This window comes from Phyllobates terribilis, unplaced genomic scaffold (assembly GCF_046119375.1).
Source record: "Phyllobates terribilis strain yellow unplaced genomic scaffold, ASM4611937v1 Scaffold_8__6_contigs__length_399053987, whole genome shotgun sequence".
Taxonomy (NCBI): domain Eukaryota; kingdom Metazoa; phylum Chordata; class Amphibia; order Anura; family Dendrobatidae; genus Phyllobates; species Phyllobates terribilis.
The window spans coordinates 296,955,235-296,977,759 of record NW_027362768.1 but is presented as its reverse complement, the minus strand read 5'-3'; the positions used below and the strand labels follow the sequence as shown (position 1 = coordinate 296,977,759).

General features: G+C 47.5%; 1 protein-coding gene across 1 annotated transcript in view; it reads right to left on the bottom strand.

Moving 5' to 3' along the window:
• Positions 1-16,376, bottom strand: part of NUP210 (nucleoporin 210) — a 108,117-nt gene extending 91,741 nt beyond the window's left edge. Inside the window, exon 1 of the mRNA XM_073644462.1 lies at positions 15,970-16,376. Coding sequence (XP_073500563.1) covers positions 15,970-16,127 — 158 coding nt within the window. The 5' untranslated portion in view covers positions 16,128-16,376. The remainder of the gene's footprint in view (positions 1-15,969) is intronic.
• Positions 16,377-22,525: the final 6,149 nt, after the last annotated feature.

The following is a 22,525-nucleotide window of genomic DNA, read 5'->3' as shown; positions in this document are numbered from 1 at the left end:
AGTAACAGGGGGCCGGCAGCAGGCGGGAAATAGGAAGAGAGGCAGGGGAGCTGTAAGTGCAGCGTCCGCCCATTGCATTAGCATCCAATTTCCACCATGGATTTCTCTAAAACAGCAAAACAGATCTCTACAAGAAAGGTAAGAATTTAATCTGCATTAAAGCACTTTTATATATATGCCATTAGTTGGGGGTATAAAATCCTGATGAGTTACTTTTAAACTGCAAGATTATTTTGAACGTGAATTTCACGATAATCATGCAGATTAAAGAAGCTGTGAATCACACAATGGATGAGCAAAACGCCCATTCATTGGGTGAAATGATCTTTTGGTTTGCACAAAAGATAGCTTTTTCATACAGGAGCAAAAAAATTAACGTGAAACGTGCGTCGGGGTTGTCCCCCTGGGAGTTTACCGTGCACTTTGCACAAAGCACTTTCTCCATGGGTAAGTTTTTCTGACCACTAACCTTTTATGGGATAGTCTGCCCATTTCTAAGATAATATATCTATGAAAGTTATAGAACACAAATCTTTTGAATTGCACACGCACTTTATATATATTGTTTCTATGACTAAACATATGCTCTTTTAGACTGTATTGATTTGTTAATGAGACTATAAGAACTTTTTGAAATTACTGTGAATTCTTATGCCCTATAAAAAAAAAATTAAAAAAACACACTCATTTGCTGTATTTCTAGTTCAGGATTTCTCCCTTGGGGACTTTGTCGTTCTCCTTTGTATCACCTCTCTTTGAATGTACTTACAAGAAATAAAAATGAAAAAAATAAATTTCATATGTATCAATAAATTGTGTTTTTATTATCGTATTTTTGAAGTCAGCGCTCCATTGTTCTTGCTTTAATGGTATCATTAAGTGGGAGTTTCTTCCTATGTAGTCCAAACTAATTTTGATATTGACAAAATACTGTGATATACACATAATGAAATTATTTCGTAACAGTCATATCATCTTTCCTGTGAACTTGATAATAGTCCTGTATAAATAGGACCTGTACTGCCAAGAATACTCCGCTCCACTCAAGACGGGGGACTGTGGAGCATGGACCCAGAGCTCCATTCTCAGGATCGCAGGGGTAAAACATTGATTAGCTTTGCAAGACGTAAGTCTTTACTAACCAACCCTTACAACTCATAAGATGCCGATTTGCTGGTTCGGGTTAGACAGAAGAGCAGTAATCAGTAACTTGTCATTCAAGCATGAGACTTTGTAGAAGTTTTTGCAGCCTTTACATATGACAGGAAGCATCAGTCAGGCTCGTATCCGGACTTGAGACAAAAGGATTAGAAAATGAAAGCTGGCCAAAAGTAATCAACCAAATCAAGGGAGGGAACACGATAACCATGTGCCAAGCATGTTAATGCTATTGTCAAAACAGATAAAAGACAAAACAAGAGCCTATAAAATATCATTTTTCTTTTTTTTTCCATATATATTAGCCATCCAAACAATCCAGGACATCTAACAGTTTATTATATTTCCATACGAGAACTTTAGGATCATGCATGGCACAGGAAAATGGCTGCCCGAGCCGGCGCATGCACTGACTTGTAGCTCGGGCAGGCATTTTCCTGTATATCACAGCTTCAGGAAGATGGCCGCGCATACCGGAAACCTGCCCGCAGCCAGACATTGCCTGCATCCAGTCCAACCCACGCCGGCCCCCAGCCATATACCCGCAGCATCTCACCGCCTCCTTTGCTGCTGCTGCCGCCAGTCCCCAGGCAGGCCTCGGCAGCATGCAGCCAGACCACAGTCCCGGCCCTCAGGCAGGCCCCGATCGCCAAACACCAGCCCCGGCCCTCAGCCAGGCCCAGGGCCTGGCCCCCAGCCATCTCTTCTGCTGCAGCCGCCAGGTTCCTGAAGGAGGGAACAGAGGGCCCTGCAATCATGCTCCATCGCAACTCCCCAGAGCTGGAGCACCGGATTCCTGAAGGACCCTGCCTCCTGTGACCCTCGCTCCACTGCCCCTGAGATAAGATACTGTACCTATTAAGACTATAAGACTGACCCCCATCTTATAAAAATATATTTTTTTCTATATTCCACCCCAAAATTTGGGGTGCGTCTTATGGTCCGAAAAATACGGTAAATAAAAATGCAAATGTTAGTTTGTTCAAAATCTTAAATCTCCGAAAGTTCTTCACCGATGGCTTTGAAATTTTGACACAACATTGCATTCGAATAAACGCATGTTTTTATATACCTACTATGGTTTTATATACCAGCTGTTGGATGTAAAAGCAACAGCGAGAGGGGGGGTGTTACGAGCTCAGTCCCAAGGTGACTCTTCCCGGCCACGCGGCATTCTCCCCCCCTTAGTGACATCTCATTCAAACCCTTCTCCCTCTCCTTCATTCGCCTCAGCCGCTGCCTGTGCTCTGCTCCTTTCGTGTCCCCAATGGAGGTTCGGAGGAAGGGGAATGACGAGACCGTCTGTTCGAGGCTGAAAGATGCTGCTGCTCATCACCACCACCACCTGAGAGGCGGCAGTCTCTGCTCTCCGGCACTGCTGCTGCTGCGGCTTCTTCTCCGGCAAGTGAGTTTTATTTCTGACTGCACAACAACAAGCGTGGGAGGGAGAGAGGGAGGCTGCACGGAGAGCTGGGCTCAAGCCTCGAAGCAGTGGGTGTATAGCGAGTAAGTGCAAATCCCACTGCGCCACTGGTGGGAGCGGCGCTGTGATCTGGCCGGTACCGGCCCGGCCCATGCCTAGCGGATCACCCCTTCCTCCTCTGCCGCCTGCCTTCATCTCTGCGCCCCCTCCTGTCATTCAATGGCGCCACACATGCCACTTTCCACAGTGCATGTCAAGCTCTGAATTTATTGGAGAAGGACCGACACTGGGGGCATTAAGGATGCGTGCAACACGTCACATCCAAATCAAATCTGTGCATTGTTTGCAATCATATTGACCGCCTGCTCTCCTACATCTCCAACAGAGTTATGGGAGAAATATAAATCGCACATGACAGAAGATATGTTCCGTCGAATACGCAAGGAAAATTCAAATCTGAACATGGATTTTACAGCAGAAATCTACAACAAAGCGTTGATAATGATAGAAGATTTGTGCTTAGAAATCGCGAACAAAGTTCTCAATCAATTGGGAATGCCATCACCGAATCAATCTGCTTTGTTCGATGCAGAATTGTGTTGTGAACACAATTACAACATGGGTGATCTTTTGTTGTATGTGCAATCAAATATTCCTAAGCTAACGCTTGAGCAAAAAGGCATTTACGATCAAATAATGCAGACTATCAATAACGGAGTTGGAGAAATCTTCTTCTTAGATGCGCCAGGAGGAACTGGTAAAAGCATTCCTCAGATTGATTCTGACAGCAATTCGATCCCAAAAGGACACAGCCTTAGCTCTTGCGTTGTCCGGAATAGCTGCGACATTGCTACCACTGCTCATTCCGCTTTGAAATTGCCATTGAACATGCAATTCATTGAAACTCCCAACATTTCCAAAGCATCCAGCATGGGAAAAGTATTACAGAAATGCAAACTTATTGTTTGCGATGAATGCACAATGGCGCACAATAAAAAAAGGCTCTTGATCGATCATTGCAAGATTTACGTGGAAACATCAGACTATTTGGGAACGCATTAATATTGCTTGCAGAAGACTTCAGGTAAACATTACCTGTAATTCCTCGATCGACACTAGCGGACGAAATAAATACTTGCCTGAAGTACTCCACTTTGTGGCGACATGTAAAGACGTTAAAATTAACTACGAATATGCATGTCCAGCTGCAAAATGATTGATCAGCTGAAAAATTCTCACATCAATTGGGAACGGAAAGGTGCCGGTTGATCTGACCTCAGGACGAAATTCATTGCCTCATAACTTCTGCAGTTTAGTGACGTCAAAAGAACAATTGGTTGAAAAGCTATTTCCCAATATTCAAACCAATTATAAGAATCACGATTGGCTGAGTGAACGAGCTATTCTTGCGGCCAAGAGGAGGAGAGCATGGTCAGTCGTCATCTTGGTGAGGACACGGAAGTCTTGCCCATTACCAGTCTGGCACGCATGGCTGACTTTATGTTACGCTCCTTTAACCGTGACCCTTGCGTTGTCAAAATATTGTGTGACAGTCATTACTGGTTGGTGACACTTTTAGACCCCCACTAGAAGGAGAACTTTCACTCTCTTATTCCTGAGGTGGAGAGGTCTACAAAAATGGGGCAATACCAGAAGGCCCTTGCTGCAGAACTCTTAAAAAAATTCCCATCTGAACACGCTAGCGGCAGAGGTCACAGTTCGTTGCCCAACCAAGGCGTACAGGCGAGAGAGACGCAACTCCAATCCAGCAGAGGCAGGGGAACACTGTCAACATTCTGGGAGTTTTCTCAGACCCTCCCTTCGGACAGGCCCTGAGGCGCGGGGCACTCTCACAAGGAGTGGAAAGTTTCAAAAGATGGTGAGGGAGTACCTTGCCGACCGTACCAGCGTCCTCTGTGGCTTTTAATTATTGGGTATCCAAGCTGGACACTTGGAATGAACTCGCTCTGTACGCCTTGGAGGTCCTGGCCTGCCCTGCCGCTAGCATGTTATCAGAGCGTATTTTTAGTGCCGCTGGGTGAATTAGAACTGATAAGCGCACTCGCCTGTCAACTGACAATGCTGACAAGCTGACCCTTATCAAAATGAACAAGGGCTGGATTGGGCCAGACTTCTCATCACCACCAAATGACAGCAGAGTAACATAAAGTCAAATCCACTGTGTTATTTCGGGAGGTGTATTCACATGCACCGCTTCATACCCACACATGGGTATACGCTTCCTCATTTCGGCTGTTTTATGCTCTTCTCCTTATCCTCAGCCTCCACCACCACTATACCACCAGGGTGACCGAGGTCCGTGTTGCCAGCATTGCAAGTTCCTCCGTCCTAATTTTTGGCAGCATTTGCTTGGAAGGCATAGGCAAAGACTATGGGAGACCCACTCCCCAATAATGGGAATAATGTTTTTAAGATGCTGTACTGCATGGCTCTTGTTTGCCAGCATTGCAAGTTCCTCCGTCCTAATTTTTGGCAGCATTTGCTTGGAAGGCATAGGCAAAGACTATGGGAGACCCACTCCCCAATAATGGGAATAATGTTTTTAAGATGCTGTACTGCATGGCTCTTGTAAGGGGCATTAAAACAGTCTTGTTAAGCTACTGCAACCTCCACGTCTCTTCCAAGGGGCATTAAAACCGTCTTGTTAAACCACTCTGAACTCCACGACTCTTCCAAAGGGCATTGCATTTCCTCCTAATTTTAGTCAGCTATTGCTTTTCAATGCATAGGCGAACACTAAGGGAGACCCACTCCCCAATAACGGGTAGAAGGTTTTTAGTATGCTGTAATCCACATCTGTTTGAAGGGGCATTGCAGTTCCTCATAATTTTTGGAAAGCCTTCCATTCACCGCTTAGGCCAACAGTGCACAGGAGACCCAGTTGCTATAAATGGAAAAAAACGGTTTAGTTAAGGCCCTCTGACCTCCATGTCACTTCCAAGGGGCATTGGAGTGCCTCGAAATTTTTGGTAGGCATTGCACTCACTGTATGCCCTATAACTGTGTAGCCGAACCGCTCCTTTTGGTACAGAAACATATCCTACAAGACATGCGTGGTTGACTGGCCTGATATTGATGTGAATGGTCCCTGTTCCTCCTGCTTTTTCTCCTTTGCCACTACCTCTTCCATCATTTATCACCTGAAGCTTTGTTTTAACGGGAGTCATAGAACTGGGATAGTAGCAGGAAAACATCCAGCAATCCTCGGAGGAGGTAGGATATGCGCCAAAACGCTGACCACCTCAGGCCTAGCCGCTACTACATACATGCGCTTGCATTCCAAGAAAACAAAGCAGATACTAACTTCTATCATCATCATGCTCCTCACCTTGGCACTCTCAACTCCCCTGATGGAGAAGCCAGGGCCCACCAGAGGAGTCTAGTTCTCTGGTGGGCTCGTTCAATGCTGCCCTAAAGCAGGCCAGACTAAGAAAAGTGTGGGGGAAGGTCACAGGACCGAGTATGGACACCCGGCCGCCCCCTGGCGGCTGGGGACCGAGCGTGGACACCTGGCCGCCGGGCGGCTGGAGACAGAGTATGGATTCCAGGCCGCCGATGCAGCCATGACATGGTGGCCAGCATCTGCCTCCACATGCTTAAAAGGCCCAATTTGAAGTGCAAGCAAGCAGTAGGGTATTGAAGCCTGGGGGTGGGTGGGTGGCAGGCTGCATACTTGCACTTGCATTGCAATGAATGGGGGAGGTACAATTGAACACTGCCCTGGGACAAGGACTTGCACGGAGATAGTTGCAAGTCTGCAACGACAGGTGGAGGGTGGGAGGCATCTTCGCATGTGCCATGAACAGGGGGTTGGCGTGCACACACTACAGTGGAATAGGCTGTCCTTCCCACTAAATGCACTGGGGAGGGCACAGGTAATGTTTTGGTATGCGCGCTTGTGTATAAGGCGCACCGGAACAAATAGGGGCGGCTGGGGACCGAGTATGGACACCCGGCCACCCCCTAGCGGCTGGGGACCAAGCATGGACACCTGGCCGCCAGGGACAGAGTATGGATATCAGGCCGCCAACGCAGCCATGACGTGGTGGCCAGATTCCGCCTCCACAAGCCTAAAAGGCCCAATTTCAAGTGCAAGCAAGCAGTATGGTATTGCAGCCTGGGGGTGGGTGGGTGGCAGGCTGCATACTTGCGCTTGCATTGCAAGGAATGGGGGAGGTACAATTGAACACTGCCCTGGGACAAGGACTTGCACGGAGATAGTTGCAAGTCTGCATCTTCTGATGCGGCAAGGATCACTTCTGATGGGCACACTTTTAGGCAGTGACCTGGGTGTCAGAGATGCTTCCAGGGGTCTTCCCCATGCTGTTCCCTTGTCTTTTCAGCACTGTATGCATGTGTCACACAGCACATGGCCAGATAAGGTTGTAAAATGTTAAAATGACATTTCCCGGTGAATGCATTTGTCACGGTTGAAAGCAATACAAAAGTGCAAAAACACAAAAAATGCTACTTGTGAACATAGCCCAAGGTGTGGAGGAGTATTTTTGTTTTTGGTTATTTATTTTACCTTATACACAAGACTTTACCCTGGAAAGGATGTTCCTTAACATATTTCACAGGAAAACTGTTTCAGTTTCGTTTTTGAACGTTTTATTGTGAGCCCGTAAAAGTGGCTTAATACCTCTGACCACGTTGTTGACAGCAGTGACCTGGGGGTCAGAAATGCTTCCTGGGGCGATCCCCATGCTGTCCCCATGTCATTTGAGCACTGTCACTATCGTTTTGGCCACTTAAGCTTTCTACAGACTGCCGGGGGAGCCGCCGCAAAAATGCTCGGATCTCCAATAGACTAACATTGGGCTCGTTGCTCGGGTCGAGCACCCGAGTATCACGGTGAGCTCGGCCTGAGCTTCGAGCACCCGAGCATTTTAGTGCTCGCTCAACACTAGTGTCGACACAAAAAACAGTATATTTATTGTGCAAAAGTAATAAACCTGGGTGTCTGGCATCACCAGAATCATACTGACCTACAGAACACAATTAAAAGGGGTTGCCCCCTTTCAGAAAAACTTATTTCATAGGCTGACTAGTTGACATCGCATGTCATGAAGGGGTTAAAGTGTAAAAATAAATAAAACATCAGAATTGCTGATTTCTTTTGATTCTCCCCATAAAGAGTTAATAAAAGTTAAGTAATAAGTTCTATGTACCCGAAAAAGGTGTCAATAACAAATCCAACTCATTACACACAAAAAAAGAAGGTAAGGCTGGAATAGGATGATGAAAAATTGGAAACATAACAATAAAAAAAGAGTCCTAATGGGCAAGAGATTAAAGAGGCTGTCCACTACTTTTACATTGATGACCTATCCTTATTCATTTGAATAGGAGGTGGATGTGCAGTACCCTGCGGCGTCCACTACAAGTAGACGGCGCAACATGGCAAGTGAATTTCTCCGGTCGGCGGCATCCGCTGCGACAGATAGCAGCTGATTAGAGGGGGTGCCGGGTGTCGGACCCCGGCCAATCAGAGATTGATTACCTATCCTAAGGATAGGCCATCAATGTAAAAGTAGTGGACAACCTCTCTAAGGTTATATTCAGGGTTGTGGACTCTGAGTCATGGAGTCGGTATAAAATGGATCGACTCAGACTCCTAAAATATATATTAAATTGGGTACAGTAGTTCAATGCAGTTTGTGGGGAATATTTTTTCATAATGATTTGGGAAAGTTATGAAATGTCCTATAAATGTCTGACCTATTCCTGATCTAAGGGTCTAGACTTTTAGCTGATATGAATCTGTGATCACTTAAACATGAGCCATGTATGAGGGAGTTGAGGAAATTGAGGAGTTGGAGGTTTGGCTTACCGACTCCACAGCCCTGGTTATATTCACACATCACATTTTGTTTCAGAAGTTTATGAAACTTTACATCAGTTCCTATAATTAGGGATATTTTGGCGGCCAAAGCGTTAGTGAGTTTCTAGAAGCCGCATGCACAGTTCTGAAATTGCTGCTATAAACCAGCCACGAGCAAATACACCGGATGTCACCATACATTGTTTGTTTGTTTTGCTCCATCACCAGGGAAGTGAGATATATGATGAATGTAATGTATACTTGTTTCAGGCTGCAGATGGATGCAGTGTTCCTGTGTCCTGTAAAGTGAGGCTGCAGGTGGATCATGATGGAGATGGATCCTTTGTAACACTTCTATAAGGTTTACAGGGAGACAAGTTACATAGTCGGAAATCATGAGTCCACGACCCACTACTACTTCCTCCTACAGCAGAACGTCTTCTACAAGTAACTGATCACAGCACCATAACTTGTAACTTCCCGCCTGCGACTCCCAAAATTAATTATTAATTTACCCAACTCTAACTAGTCCAAGTGCTACAGGTATAACCGGAGACCGTACTGACGTTTTATGAATCCTGGAGTGACTAATATCAGCACATCGGGGGCCACCGTACACATGCTACATGAGGGGTAGAATCCTGGAGGACGCCTGTATATTAAAGAAGTGATTCTTACATAAATATTTATAAAAAGAAGATTCTTTTCAGTTCTGCTAATTACGGACGTCCTTGACTTAAAGGGGTCATCAGATTTTGCCAAGGAGTCCTTTATTTTGACCGGAATTATTGGCAAATCTGTGTGCGATTACAGCGGCCATCCGCAAACATGTAATAGCACTCTCATGATCCAAACTACCACAACCGGCAGGTCACTAGTAGGCCAGGTTAACAAGCATGTAAAAAAAAAAAAAAAAAAAAAAAAAAAAAAAAAACCTCAAAAGTTTCATTCAGAAAACTCAGATGATTCTTTTTTTCTTTTCCTTGTTACCCATATACATTTTTTTTTCTTTACAGCAGCAGTTAATTTACAATGATCGAAAATGAGACGTTCTCCAGCACCAAAGAACAGTAGTTAAAAATTAAACCTTTAAAAATATAAGATAAAAAAAAAAATGGGATAATGTGCACATATTGAGAGAAAACCCATAATGCTTACACGTTTCAGGTAGAAAAGAAGCTATGATTAAAGGTTAGTCTACCTGAAACGCATAGGAATTATGGATTTTTCGTTTTTTTTCAACTTGAAATGTGTCATTTAATTAAAAACCCTGTTTGCTTAGCCAAAGCAGCAATAAGTGTTTTTTCAGCAGAGGCGGCAGTGATTGTGTTTTTTTTTTTTTGGTGCCTATAACCTACTAGGTGACCATTTTTTATTTTCTCCTCTATTGTGAGCGCTTTTTTTCTTCTCCACTGCACCTACAGAATTGCAATGTATCTGTAAAAAAACGAATGTTATACTGTGGCTCTGCTCCGCACGGCATCCGCTTCTTTTTTTTTGTGCACTCCTTCGACAGACGGAAGAAACGAGGGCATGCTGCCATTTTTTTCACATGCAGATTTGGTCAGACAAAAAAAAAAAAAAATTTGCATGACCCCATTGACTAACATTGGTCCGTGTGCAGTCTGTTTCTTTCAAGGTAAGAACTCGGACTGAAAATACGTTCAAGTGAACCTACCCGTATAATGAGTGACCCTGCAGGGTCTTCAAAGGAGCATGAAGATCCAACTAGGTCACCACCTCTTATAGCATCAGAATATCATTTCCTCACTGTTCACTAATGTGCAAAAATCTGCTATAGATCACGATTTGTCATCTTAATGTTCCACAAAAAGGAACTGTAATTATAGTGTTAAATACAGCACACAGATGGCATCCACATGCTGTCCTGTTTCATGGACCTATAGACCTGTACAGGTGATTTTGATCAGTGATTTGTATGAAGAAACAAAACTGGACAAATCTCAGTGATTTATTTTTGCGAATACAAGATATGCTAAATAGCATGAATATGTGAACAGCGCCAGAGACTATAATGGTCACACGTTCTCTCCACAAAAAAAAAATTAGAACATGGACGTCTGAATGGGGCCTTAAACTAAACGCCGACATTGGCCACATGGCATGAAGGCCACAATGTTGCATTTAGTGATTCTCACTGTGGCGGTATTATGGGAAGCGACATGGCAAGACAAAAACAAGTTGGGTTTCTGGTCAGCGATTGCACGCAAGTGTGCCATCATAGATCAGACATGGAAGTCTATGGGTTCATTAAAAAGCCATTCTGATCCTAAACTGTGCATCATTCATGAAACAGATTCCTTTTGGACACTAGTCATGCTTGTCCCTTCCTAAAAACAGAAGTGTGAACATAGCCTTACAATGGCGGTACCATCTGCAAATTAGAAGCAGATCGTTACATGGCGCTAAATATTAGAATACTAGATGGTGGCCCGATTCTAATGCATCGGGTATTCTAGAATAGGTATGCGGCCGACCGGGCGCAATTAGCAGAGCGGTTTTTAAATTTTGCGCCAAAATCGCTGATTGGTCGCGTTCGGCAACCGTGACCAATCAGCAAAGTGGTGTTTAAATTTGGCGGCAATATTGGTGATTGGTCGCGACCAATCAGCGAACCGTGTTAGTGAGGGCTGGAGAGCGTGTTTAAATTTGGCACCAAAATCGCTGATTAGTCACGACCAATCAGCAGAGCGGTGTTTATATTTGGCGCCAATACTGCTGATTGGTCGAGGCCGCCGGCCGCGACCAATCAGCGATTTTGGGGCCAAATTTAAAGCCCGCTCTGCTGATTGGTCGAGGCCGGCAACCGCGACCAATCAGCAGAGCGTTGTTTAAATCTGGCGCCAATCTCGCTGATTGGTCGCGGGCGGCGGCCGCGACCAATCAGCGAACCGTGTTAGTGAGGAATGGAGAGCGTGTTTAAATTTGGCACCAAAATAGCTGATTAGTCGCAACCGCGACCAATCAGCAAAGAGGTGTTTAAATTTGGCGACAATACTGCTGATCGGTCGCGGCTGGCGGCCGCGACCAACCAGCAGATCGCTGTTTAAATTTGGCCCAAAAAACGCAGATTGGTCGCAAACACCGGCCGCGACCAATCAGCAGAGTGAGGTTTCAATTTGGCGCCAATACTGCTGATTGATCTCGGCCAGCGACCGCAATCAATCAGCAGAGCGTTGTTTAAATTTGGCGCCAATCTCGCTGATTGGTCGCGGCTGGTGTCCGCAACCAATTAGCACAGCAGTGTTTAAATGTTGCGGCAAGATCGGTGATTGGTCGCGGCCGCTATTTAAATGTGGCGCCCAAATCGGTGATTGGTCGCGGGCAGCGCCAGCGACCAATCAGCGATTTTTAACACAAATGTCCGGACCTTTGTAACACCATGCGGATACTGTGGGGACATCAGCGGCTAGGGTGTGAAGGGAGGACCAGGGAGCAGCGCTGCGGGTCGGGATACTTCTGCTGCGAGCAGTCGCTCATCTCCCGGCTTCTTGCAGTGGAAGTATCCGCACAGGCAGCGAAGCTGACATCCATGCGGCTAGGGTGTGAAGGGAGGACCGGGGAGCGGCGCTGACATCCAATTGGTCGCAGCCGCTATTTAAATGTGCCGCACAAATCGGTGATTGGTCGCGGTCTTGGCCCGCGATCAATCACTGATCTTAGTGCAAAAGTTAAATACCGCTGTGCTGATTGGTCGCGGACGCTGCCCGCGACCAATCACCGATTTGGGCGCCAAATTTAAATATCGGCCGCGACCAATCACCGATCTAGGCTCCAGATTTAAACACTGCTGTGCTGATTGGTCGCGGGCGCTATTTAAATGTGGCGCCCAAATCGGTGATTGGTCGCGGGCAGCGTCCGCGACCAATCAGCACAGCGGTAATTAACTTTTGCGCTAAGATCAGTGATTGGTCGCGGTCTTCGGACCCGACCAATCATCGAATCGTCTTGGTGAGGACCGGGGAGAGGCGCTGCCTGTGCGGCTACTTCCGCTGCGAGAACCCGGGACATGAGCGGGCGCTCGCAGCAGAAGTATCCCGACCCGCAGCGCCGCTCCCCGGTCCTCCCTTCCGCATGGAAGTCAGCGACGCCGGCGGTTTTCCGCTGCTACCGGCCGGGAGATGAGCGCCTCGCGCCGCTCATCTCCCGGCTGCATCTCAGTCCCGCAGATGGGTCCGGCGGTCGGGGTCCTTCTGCTGGTACCGGCCGGGAGATGCATCGGCGCTGACGGCCGCCATCTTTTTTCAGAAATCCCGCGGCGCTGATTGGCCGCTGCCGGACCAATGAGCGACGCGGGATTTCCTGGACAGACAGGATAAGACAAAATATATATATATATATATATATATATATATATATATATATATATATATATATATATATATATATATATATATATATATATATATATATATATATATATATATATATATATATATATATATATATATATAAATATACGGGACTCTCATGACTAATAATGTCATCATCTGACAAATCAGTGCAACCAGGATCACTGTGCAAACACAGCTCTCCTGGGTGGTCAGCAGCTACCACACGTCACTATCCTATCACTACTGCAATACACAGTATGATCATCAACAAAACCCCGGTACACACACACACACACACACACACACACACACACCTCGGGTACACGCAAGCAAAAAAAAACGGGGCAGGTATACAGCTCCGGTACACGCAAGCACGCACGGGGCAGGTATACAGCTCCGGTACACGCAAGCACGCACGGGGCAGGTATACAGCTCCGGTACACGCAAGCACGCACGGGGCAGGTATACAGCTCCGGTACACGCAAGCACACACGGGGCAGGTATACAGCTCCGGTACACGCAAGCACACACGGGGCAGGTATACAGCTCCGGTACACGCAAGCACACACGGGGCAGGTATACAGCTCCGGTACACGCAAGCACACACGGGGCAGGTATACAGCTCCGGTACACGCAAGCACACACGGGGCAGGTATACAGCTCCGGTACACGCAAGCACACACGGGGCAGGTATACAGCTCCGGTACACGCAAGCACACACGGGGCAGGTATACAGCTCCGGTACACGCAAGCACACACGGGGCAGGTATACAGCTCCGGTACACGCAAGCACACACGGGGCAGGTATACAGCTCCGGTACACGCAAGCACACACGGGGCAGGTATACAGCTCCGGTACACGCAAGCACACACGGGGCAGGTATACAGCTCCGGTACACGCAAGCACACACGGGGCAGGTATACAGCTCCGGTACACGCAAGCACACACGGGGCAGGTATACAGCTCCGGTACACGCAAGCACACACGGGGCAGGTATACAGCTCCGGTACACGCAAGCACACACGGGGCAGGTATACAGCTCCGGTACACGCAAGCACACACGGGGCAGGTATACAGCTCCGGTACACGCAAGCACACACGGGGCAGGTATACAGCTCCGGTACACGCAAGCACACACGGGGCAGGTATACAGCTCCGGTACACGCAAGCACACACGGGGCAGGTATACAGCTCCGGTACACGCAAGCACACACGGGGCAGGTATACAGCTCCGGTACACGCAAGCACACACGGGGCAGGTATACAGCTCCGGTACACGCAAGCACACACGGGGCAGGTATACAGCTCCGGTACACGCAAGCACACACGGGGCAGGTATACAGCTCCGGTACACGCAAGCACACACGGGGCAGGTATACAGCTCCGGTACACGCAAGCACACACGGGGCAGGTATACAGCTCCGGTACACGCAAGCACACACGGGGCAGGTATACAGCTCCGGTACACGCAAGCACACACGGGGCAGGTATACAGCTCCGGTACACGCAAGCACACACGGGGCAGGTATACAGCTCCGGTACACGCAAGCACACACGGGGCAGGTATACAGCTCCGGTACACGCAAGCACACACGGGGCAGGTATACAGCTCCGGTACACGCAAGCACACACGGGGCAGGTATACAGCTCCGGTACACGCAAGCACACACGGGGCAGGTATACAGCTCCGGTACACGCAAGCACACACGGGGCAGGTATACAGCTCCGGTACACGCAAGCACACACGGGGCAGGTATACAGCTCCGGTACACGCAAGCACACACGGGGCAGGTATACAGCTCCGGTACACGCAAGCACACACGGGGCAGGTATACAGCTCCGGTACACGCAAGCACACACGGGGCAGGTATACAGCTCCGGTACACGCAAGCACACACGGGGCAGGTATACAGCTCCGGTACACGCAAGCACACACGGGGCAGGTATACAGCTCCGGTACACGCAAGCACACACGGGGCAGGTATACAGCTCCGGTACACGCAAGCACACACGGGGCAGGTATACAGCTCCGGTACACGCAAGCACACACGGGGCAGGTATACAGCTCCGGTACACGCAAGCACACACGGGGCAGGTATACAGCTCCGGTACACGCAAGCACACACGGGGCAGGTATACAGCTCCGGTACACGCAAGCACACACGGGGCAGGTATACAGCTCCGGTACACGCAAGCACACACGGGGCAGGTATACAGCTCCGGTACACGCAAGCACACACGGGGCAGGTATACAGCTCCGGTACACGCAAGCACACACGGGGCAGGTATACAGCTCCGGTACACGCAAGCACACACGGGGCAGGTATACAGCTCCGGTACACGCAAGCACACACGGGGCAGGTATACAGCTCCGGTACACGCAAGCACACACGGGGCAGGTATACAGCTCCGGTACACGCAAGCACACACGGGGCAGGTATACAGCTCCGGTACACGCAAGCACACACGGGGCAGGTATACAGCTCCGGTACACGCAAGCACACACGGGGCAGGTATACAGCTCCGGTACACGCAAGCACACACGGGGCAGGTATACAGCTCCGGTACACGCAAGCACACACGGGGCAGGTATACAGCTCCGGTACACGCAAGCACACACGGGGCAGGTATACAGCTCCGGTACACGCAAGCACACACGGGGCAGGTATACAGCTCCGGTACACGCAAGCACACACGGGGCAGGTATACAGCTCCGGTACACGCAAGCACACACGGGGCAGGTATACAGCTCCGGTACACGCAAGCACACACGGGGCAGGTATACAGCTCCGGTACACGCAAGCACACACGGGGCAGGTATACAGCTCCGGTACACGCAAGCACACACGGGGCAGGTATACAGCTCCGGTACACGCAAGCACACACGGGGCAGGTATACAGCTCCGGTACACGCAAGCACACACGGGGCAGGTATACAGCTCCGGTACACGCAAGCACACACGGGGCAGGTATACAGCTCCGGTACACGCACGCACACACGGGGCAGGTATACAGCTCCGGTACACGCAAGCACACACGGGGCAGGTATACAGCTCCGGTACACGCACGCACACACGGGGCAGGTATACAGCTCCGGTACACGCACGCACGGGGCAGGTATACAGCTCCGGTACACGCACGCACGGGGCAGGTATACAGCTCCGGTATATACAGGGCCGGCACTCACCACTTGTAGCAGCCCTCTGTGACCTCCAGGGTGAAGTTGATCCTGGTCCCTCGGGTGAAGGGAAGGAGGACTTTGGGGATACTCAGTTTAGACGATGAACAGACCTGCAGCAGAGTCAGGGCAACAACTCCGAGCGCCCAGCAGTCCCTGTGCCCCATGCTGGCCCCTGTATGCCGGCTCCTGTGCACCGTGCTCACAACTCTCCCAAAGTGACAGTGCGGGACAGCGCCGCCAGCAGGGCTACCGCGTCCCCGGGGCTCGTGCAGCAGCTCCTCCGGTCTACAGCTCGCAGTGTGAGGCCGGCTCCGGTTGGTTATCGGCTCCCGCCATGTGTTTCATCACCTCCTCCTGCCCGCACCGCTATCTGGGAGAAAGAGCCGTAAAGAGAGGGAGGGCTGAGTGCTGCACACACGACATGGTGCTGTCACCTACACACTGCACAGGACACGGCGGGTGACTCTGGCAATGCCATTGGTTTTCTGCCTCAGTTGCTTTAACCCCTTCAGCACAGGGCTTGTTTTTCTTTTTACAGGACTTGTAATTGGGAATAGCACCGGTCACTTTACCGAACAAAAAATTCCAAGTGGAGCGAATTGGTGAAAAAAATGTAATTCCAGTAATTGTTTTATTGTTTTAGTGTATACTGTGCTCACTGAGTGGTAACATTGCCCCGGCATTGGCCACGTGATTTATTCGGGTCGGTACGATTACAGCGATATCAAACTTGTATTTTATAGCATCTCAAAAAATCTGAAATTTGTAAAAAAAAAAAATAAATCAATTGATCGGTCAGTTTTTCGGTCCTGTAACAAGGTGACGTTTTCTACCATTTTTAGGACTTTGCAGCATTCGGAAAACAATCCTGGAGTTTAGATAATTTTTTTTTTCTATTATTTTTTTATTTTTAATGTTTATTATATAAGTGAAATAATTTTCTATTTTGATTGCTTTTGTTGCTTCCATAAAAGTCTAATCATTTATTAATTTTAAATATCTTTATTTTGTAATTTGAAGGGTATAAAAAATAATTATCTATATTTTTTTATTTATTTAATTCATTCTTGGCTTCTTTTGGTGAGTTTTTTACTCTGCATATTTTTTTAAAGAATTCAAGTAACATATTTTACTTAATGGGTGCAGAAAGTCTGCGACATCAAAAACTTACTGTGGGAACATAGCCTTACTTTACTTTTTTAGTCCCGCTAGGGGACTTGAAGCTCCAATCATATAATCGCTGGATCTATATACTAGAATAATACATAATATATTTAATTTTACATTCTCCTATGAAGCCCAACCACAGGCCATTGTAGGGTGGGGGTGTTGCCAATGGACGCTGGTGCATGTGCACACTTGTAACCAGACTGTTTAAATGCCACAATCAGTGATTTGACAGAGGCAGCGTAATAATAGAACAAGCAATCGGCGTTATATTTGCAGTTGTGAGAGGCAGGTACCCAACTAGTAATCTACAGTGCAGGCCGTGAGATTTCAGAGCACAGGTGTGACAGGTGCATCTCCACCGTTAGCATAGATAGCTGGAGGCCAGAGAGGATCAGCACTGCAGATGTCATGGTGTCCGCCTCTTACAGAACTGACTTCAGATCTGCAGGAGGAATTTGCTGCATGTTTTCCAGTGTACAAAAGATATCACAGCAAGTCTGTATTTCGGCTCCACACAACCTCAGAGCCATATTAGTGCCCCCATAGACTACTGAGGCACTTTACTGTACCGCTATGTGTCTACACAGAATCCTTACCGTACCGCCACGTCTCTCCACAGAATCCTTACCGTACTGCCACGTCTCTCCACAGAATCCTTACCGTACCGCCACGTCTCTCCACAGAATCCTTACCGTACTGCCACGTCTCTCCACAGAATCCTTACTGTACCGCCACGTCTCTCCACAGAATCCTTACTGTACCGCCACGTCTCTCCACAGAATCCTTACCGTACCGCCACGTCTCTCCACAGAATCCTTACTGTACCGCCATGTCTCTCCACAGAATCCTTACTGTACCGCCACGTCTCTCCACAGAATCCTTACTGTACCACCATGTCTTTCCACAGAATCCTTATTGTACCGCCATGTCTCTCCACAGAATCCTTACTGTACCGCCATGTCTTTCCACAGAATCCTTACTGTACCGCCATGTCTCTCCACAGAATCCTTACTGTACCGCCATGTCTCTCCACAGAATCCTTACTGTACCGCCATGTCTTTCCACAGAATCCTTACTGTACCGCCATGTCTCTCCACAGAATCCTTACTGTACCGCCACGTCTCTCCACAGAATCCTTACCGTACCGCCACGTCTCTCCACAGAATCCTTACCGTACCGCCATGTCTCTCCACAGAATCCTTACTGTACCGCCATGTCTCTCCACAGAATCCTTACTGTACCGCCACGTCTCTCCACAGAATCCTTACTGTACCACCATGTCTTTCCACAGAATCCTTATTGTACCGCCACGTCTCTCCACAGAATCCTTACTGTACCGCCATGTCTTTCCACAGAATCCTTACTGTACCACCATGTCTCTCCACAGAATCCTTACTGTACCGCCATGTCTCTCCACAGAATCCTTACTGTACCACCATGTCTCTCCACAGAATCCTTACCGTACTGCCATGTCTCTCCACAGAATCCTTACTGTACGCCATGTGTCTCCACAGAATCCTTACCGTACTACCGTGTCTCTCCACAGAATCCTTACCGTACCGCCGTGTCACTCCACAGAATCCTTACCGTACCACCATGTCTCTCCACAGAATCCTTACCGTACTGCCATGTCTCCACAGAATCCTTACTGTACGCCATGAGTCTCCACAGAATCCTTACCGTACTACCGTGTCTCTCCACAGAATCTTTACCGTACCGCCACGTCTCTCCACAGAATCCTTACTGTACCACCATGTCTTTCCACAGAATCCTTATTGTACCGCCACGTCTCTCCACAGAATCCTTACTGTACCGCCACGTCTCTCCACAGAATCCTTACTGTACCGCCATGTCTTTCCACAGAATCCTTACTGTACCACCATGTCTCTCCACAGAATCCTTACTGTACCGCCATGTCTCTCCACAGAATCCTTACTGTACCGCCATGTCTCTCCACAGAATCCTTACTGTACCGCCATGTCTTTCCACAGAATCCTTACTGTACCGCCATGTCTTTCCACAGAATCCTTACTGTACCTCCATGTCTCTCCACAGAATCCTTACTGTACCGCCATGTCTCTTCCCAGAATCCTTACTGTACCACCATGTCTCTCCGCAGAATCCTTACCGTACCGCCATGTCTCTCCGCAGAATCCTTACCGTACCGCCATGTCTCTCCGCAGAATCCTTACCGTACCGCCATGTCTCTCCGCAGAATCCTTACCGTACTGCCATGTCTCTCCACAGAATCCTTACTGTACCGCCACGTCTCTCCACAGAATCCTTACTGTACCACCATGTCTTTCCACAGAATCCTTATTGTACCGCCACGTCTCTCCACAGAATCCTTACTGTACCGCCACGTCTCTCCACAGAATCCTTACTGTACCGCCATGTCTTTCCACAGAATCCTTACTGTACCACCATGTCTCTCCACAGAATCCTTACTGTACCGCCATGTCTCTCCACAGAATCCTTACTGTACCGCCATGTCTCTCCACAGAATCCTTACTGTACCGCCATGTCTCTCCACAGAATCCTTACTGTACCGCCATGTCTCTCCACAGAATCCTTACTGTACCGCCATGTCTTTCCACAGAATCCTTACTGTACCACCATGTCTCTCCACAGAATCCTTACTGTACCGCCATGTCTCTCCACAGAATCCTTACCGTACCGCCATGTCTCTCCACAGAATCCTTACTGTACCACCATGTCTCTCCACAGAATCCTTACTGTACCGCCATGTCTTTCCACAGAATCCTTACTGTACCGCCATGTCTTTCCACAGAATCCTTACTGTACCTCCATGTCTCTCCACAGAATCTTTACTGTACCGCCATGTCTCTTCCCAGAATCCTTACCGTACCGCCATGTCTCTCCGCAGAATCCTTACCGTACCGCCATGTCTCTCCGCAGAATCCTTACCGTACCGCCATGTCTCTCCGCAGAATCCTTACCGTACCGCCATGTCTCTCCACAGAATCCTTACCGTACTGCCATGTCTCTCCACAGAATCCTTACTGTACACCATGTCTCTTCCCAGAATCCTTACAGTACAGCCATGTCTCTCCGCAGAATCCTTAATGTACCACCATGCCTCTCCACAGAATCCTTACCGTACCACCATGTCTCTCCACAGAATCCTTACCGTACCGCTATGTCTCTCCACAGAATCCTTACTGTACCATGTCTCCGCAGAATCCTTACCGTACCGCCATGTCTCTCCGCAGAATCCTTACCGTACCGCCATGTCTCTCCGCAGAATCCTTACCGTACCGCCATGTCTCTCCACAGAATCCTTACTGTACCGCAACGGGCACTCAGATGTATTAGACTGCGTTTGGGTGTCCGCCTCCAGTAGGTGTATACACCCGAAAGTGATGCACGGCAGAGCGCACGTTCGCTCTATCGGTACTATTATAATCTATGGCCTAGTCGGCCGTTTTGCTGGGTGTTCAGACATGAGCCCCGACAGGGCCACCGAACATGTGCCGGAACGCAATGTGAAAGCACCCTAACTGCTTCTGTGTGTGAAGGGGACTGGCTGCCTGGTCATTTCAACAGCTAAACCAGCTCCCTTTATGTTTATGCATTGGCCTCGAGAACGGGGCTGGCTTAGCTAATTCAAGTCCTTACCATTTCCCTGCTGTCTTTTTTTTGTTGTTGTCAAGGACCGTTTTATTTTCCACACCATTCTCAACTTATTTTTGCAACTATTATGTATGAAAAACTTCGAAAAATGTGCACTTTTGGAATCCTGGACACATTTTTTTTAACCTCTTAGTGACCAGGCCAAATTTTTCAAACCTGACGTGTGCAAGGAATGGTGTTGATTGTAAAAATAGTTAGGATATATTATTTATGTAGTAACCTTAGCACATGTGCTTGTTCTGGCATTTCAATGACATGCTATTATCACTGGTTTATTATCTTTATTGGAATTCCAACCAATGGAGAAACACTACATTTACTAGCAACATATTCATTAACCATTTAGATGAATGATCTCTGCTGGCCTAGTATGTGTTCTTATTTGTGCTCATCTTGTTAACTTCTATACAACTATTTTTACAATCATTCCTTGTATGTCCTTTATTTCCTCTATTTTGCTCACCATCTGTATAGCGCGATAATATCAATTATTTACCATTAGTAATAACTCTGGAATATTTCTTCATGTCCCAGTGAATTTGAGATTGTTTTTTTGTGACACATTATACATTATTATAATTGTAAATTTAGGTCGATATGTTTTGCGTTTATTTATAAAAATATTAGAAATTTGACAAAAATTTGTAAAAAATTAGCAATTTTCAAACTTTGGCCATGGCCCCACTATCAGTATTTGGCCACAGTCCCACTATCAGTATTTGGTCAGTATTCGGTCAGTATTTTTTCTCAGGAGTAGGAGACAAAACCAGGAGTGGGTTATAAATGCAGAATTGGTGACTTGTTTCTATTGTACCCTTTCTCTGATTGTTCCTCACCTGGTTTTGGCTCCCACTCTTGAGAAAAAATACTGACCGAATACTGATAGTGGGGCCATGGATCAACCCAGATAGTCATACCATACAAAGTAGTTAATAAATAACATTTCCCTCATCTCTGCTTTACATCAGCACCATTTGTAAAATGTTGTTTTTTTTGTTAGGATGTTAGAAGCTTTCAAATTGTAGCAGAAATTTTTCATTTTAGGAAATTTGAAAAAAAAATTTTTTAGGGACCTATACAGTTTTGAAGTGACTTTGGGGGACCTATATATTGGAAAAGCCCCAAAAGTGATACCATTTAAAAAATGGCACCCCTCAACATATTCAGAACTGCTCTGATGTAGTTCATTAACCCTTCAAGTGCTTTTCAGGAATTGATGCAAAAGTGGCATTGCAGGAAAGAAAAATGTTATTTTTATCACCTAAATTTTGATAACTTCTGAACAAGTCACTATAGCCGGCGGACTCTAAGGCCATTTATTAGCTGTGAATTGCCATGGCAAGAATCAGGACCACAGAATCATAATCTCAGGAAGCCGATGGGGTTTAAGAAGGAGTCCCCCACATCTGTTAACCATCTAGATGCTGTAGTCACTATTGACAGCAGCATCTATGGGGTTAAACAGCCGTGGTCGGTGCCAACACCAATCGTGACTGGTACAGCAGCTGAATATGTTCGAGTTCCCGCAGCTGCATGTTTCGCAGCTGTTACAAAGCCACAAAACATGCGGGGATTGCCTGACATAAATGGGCAATCCCTGCATGTTTTGTAACTGTCTAACAGACGCAAAAACATGCGGTCACGGGAACTTGAACATGTCACTCGAGCACCTGCGATACCTTGTGCATACCTGAGAACCCTAGGCAAATTCCACTTGGGCTCATCACTATTCATATTG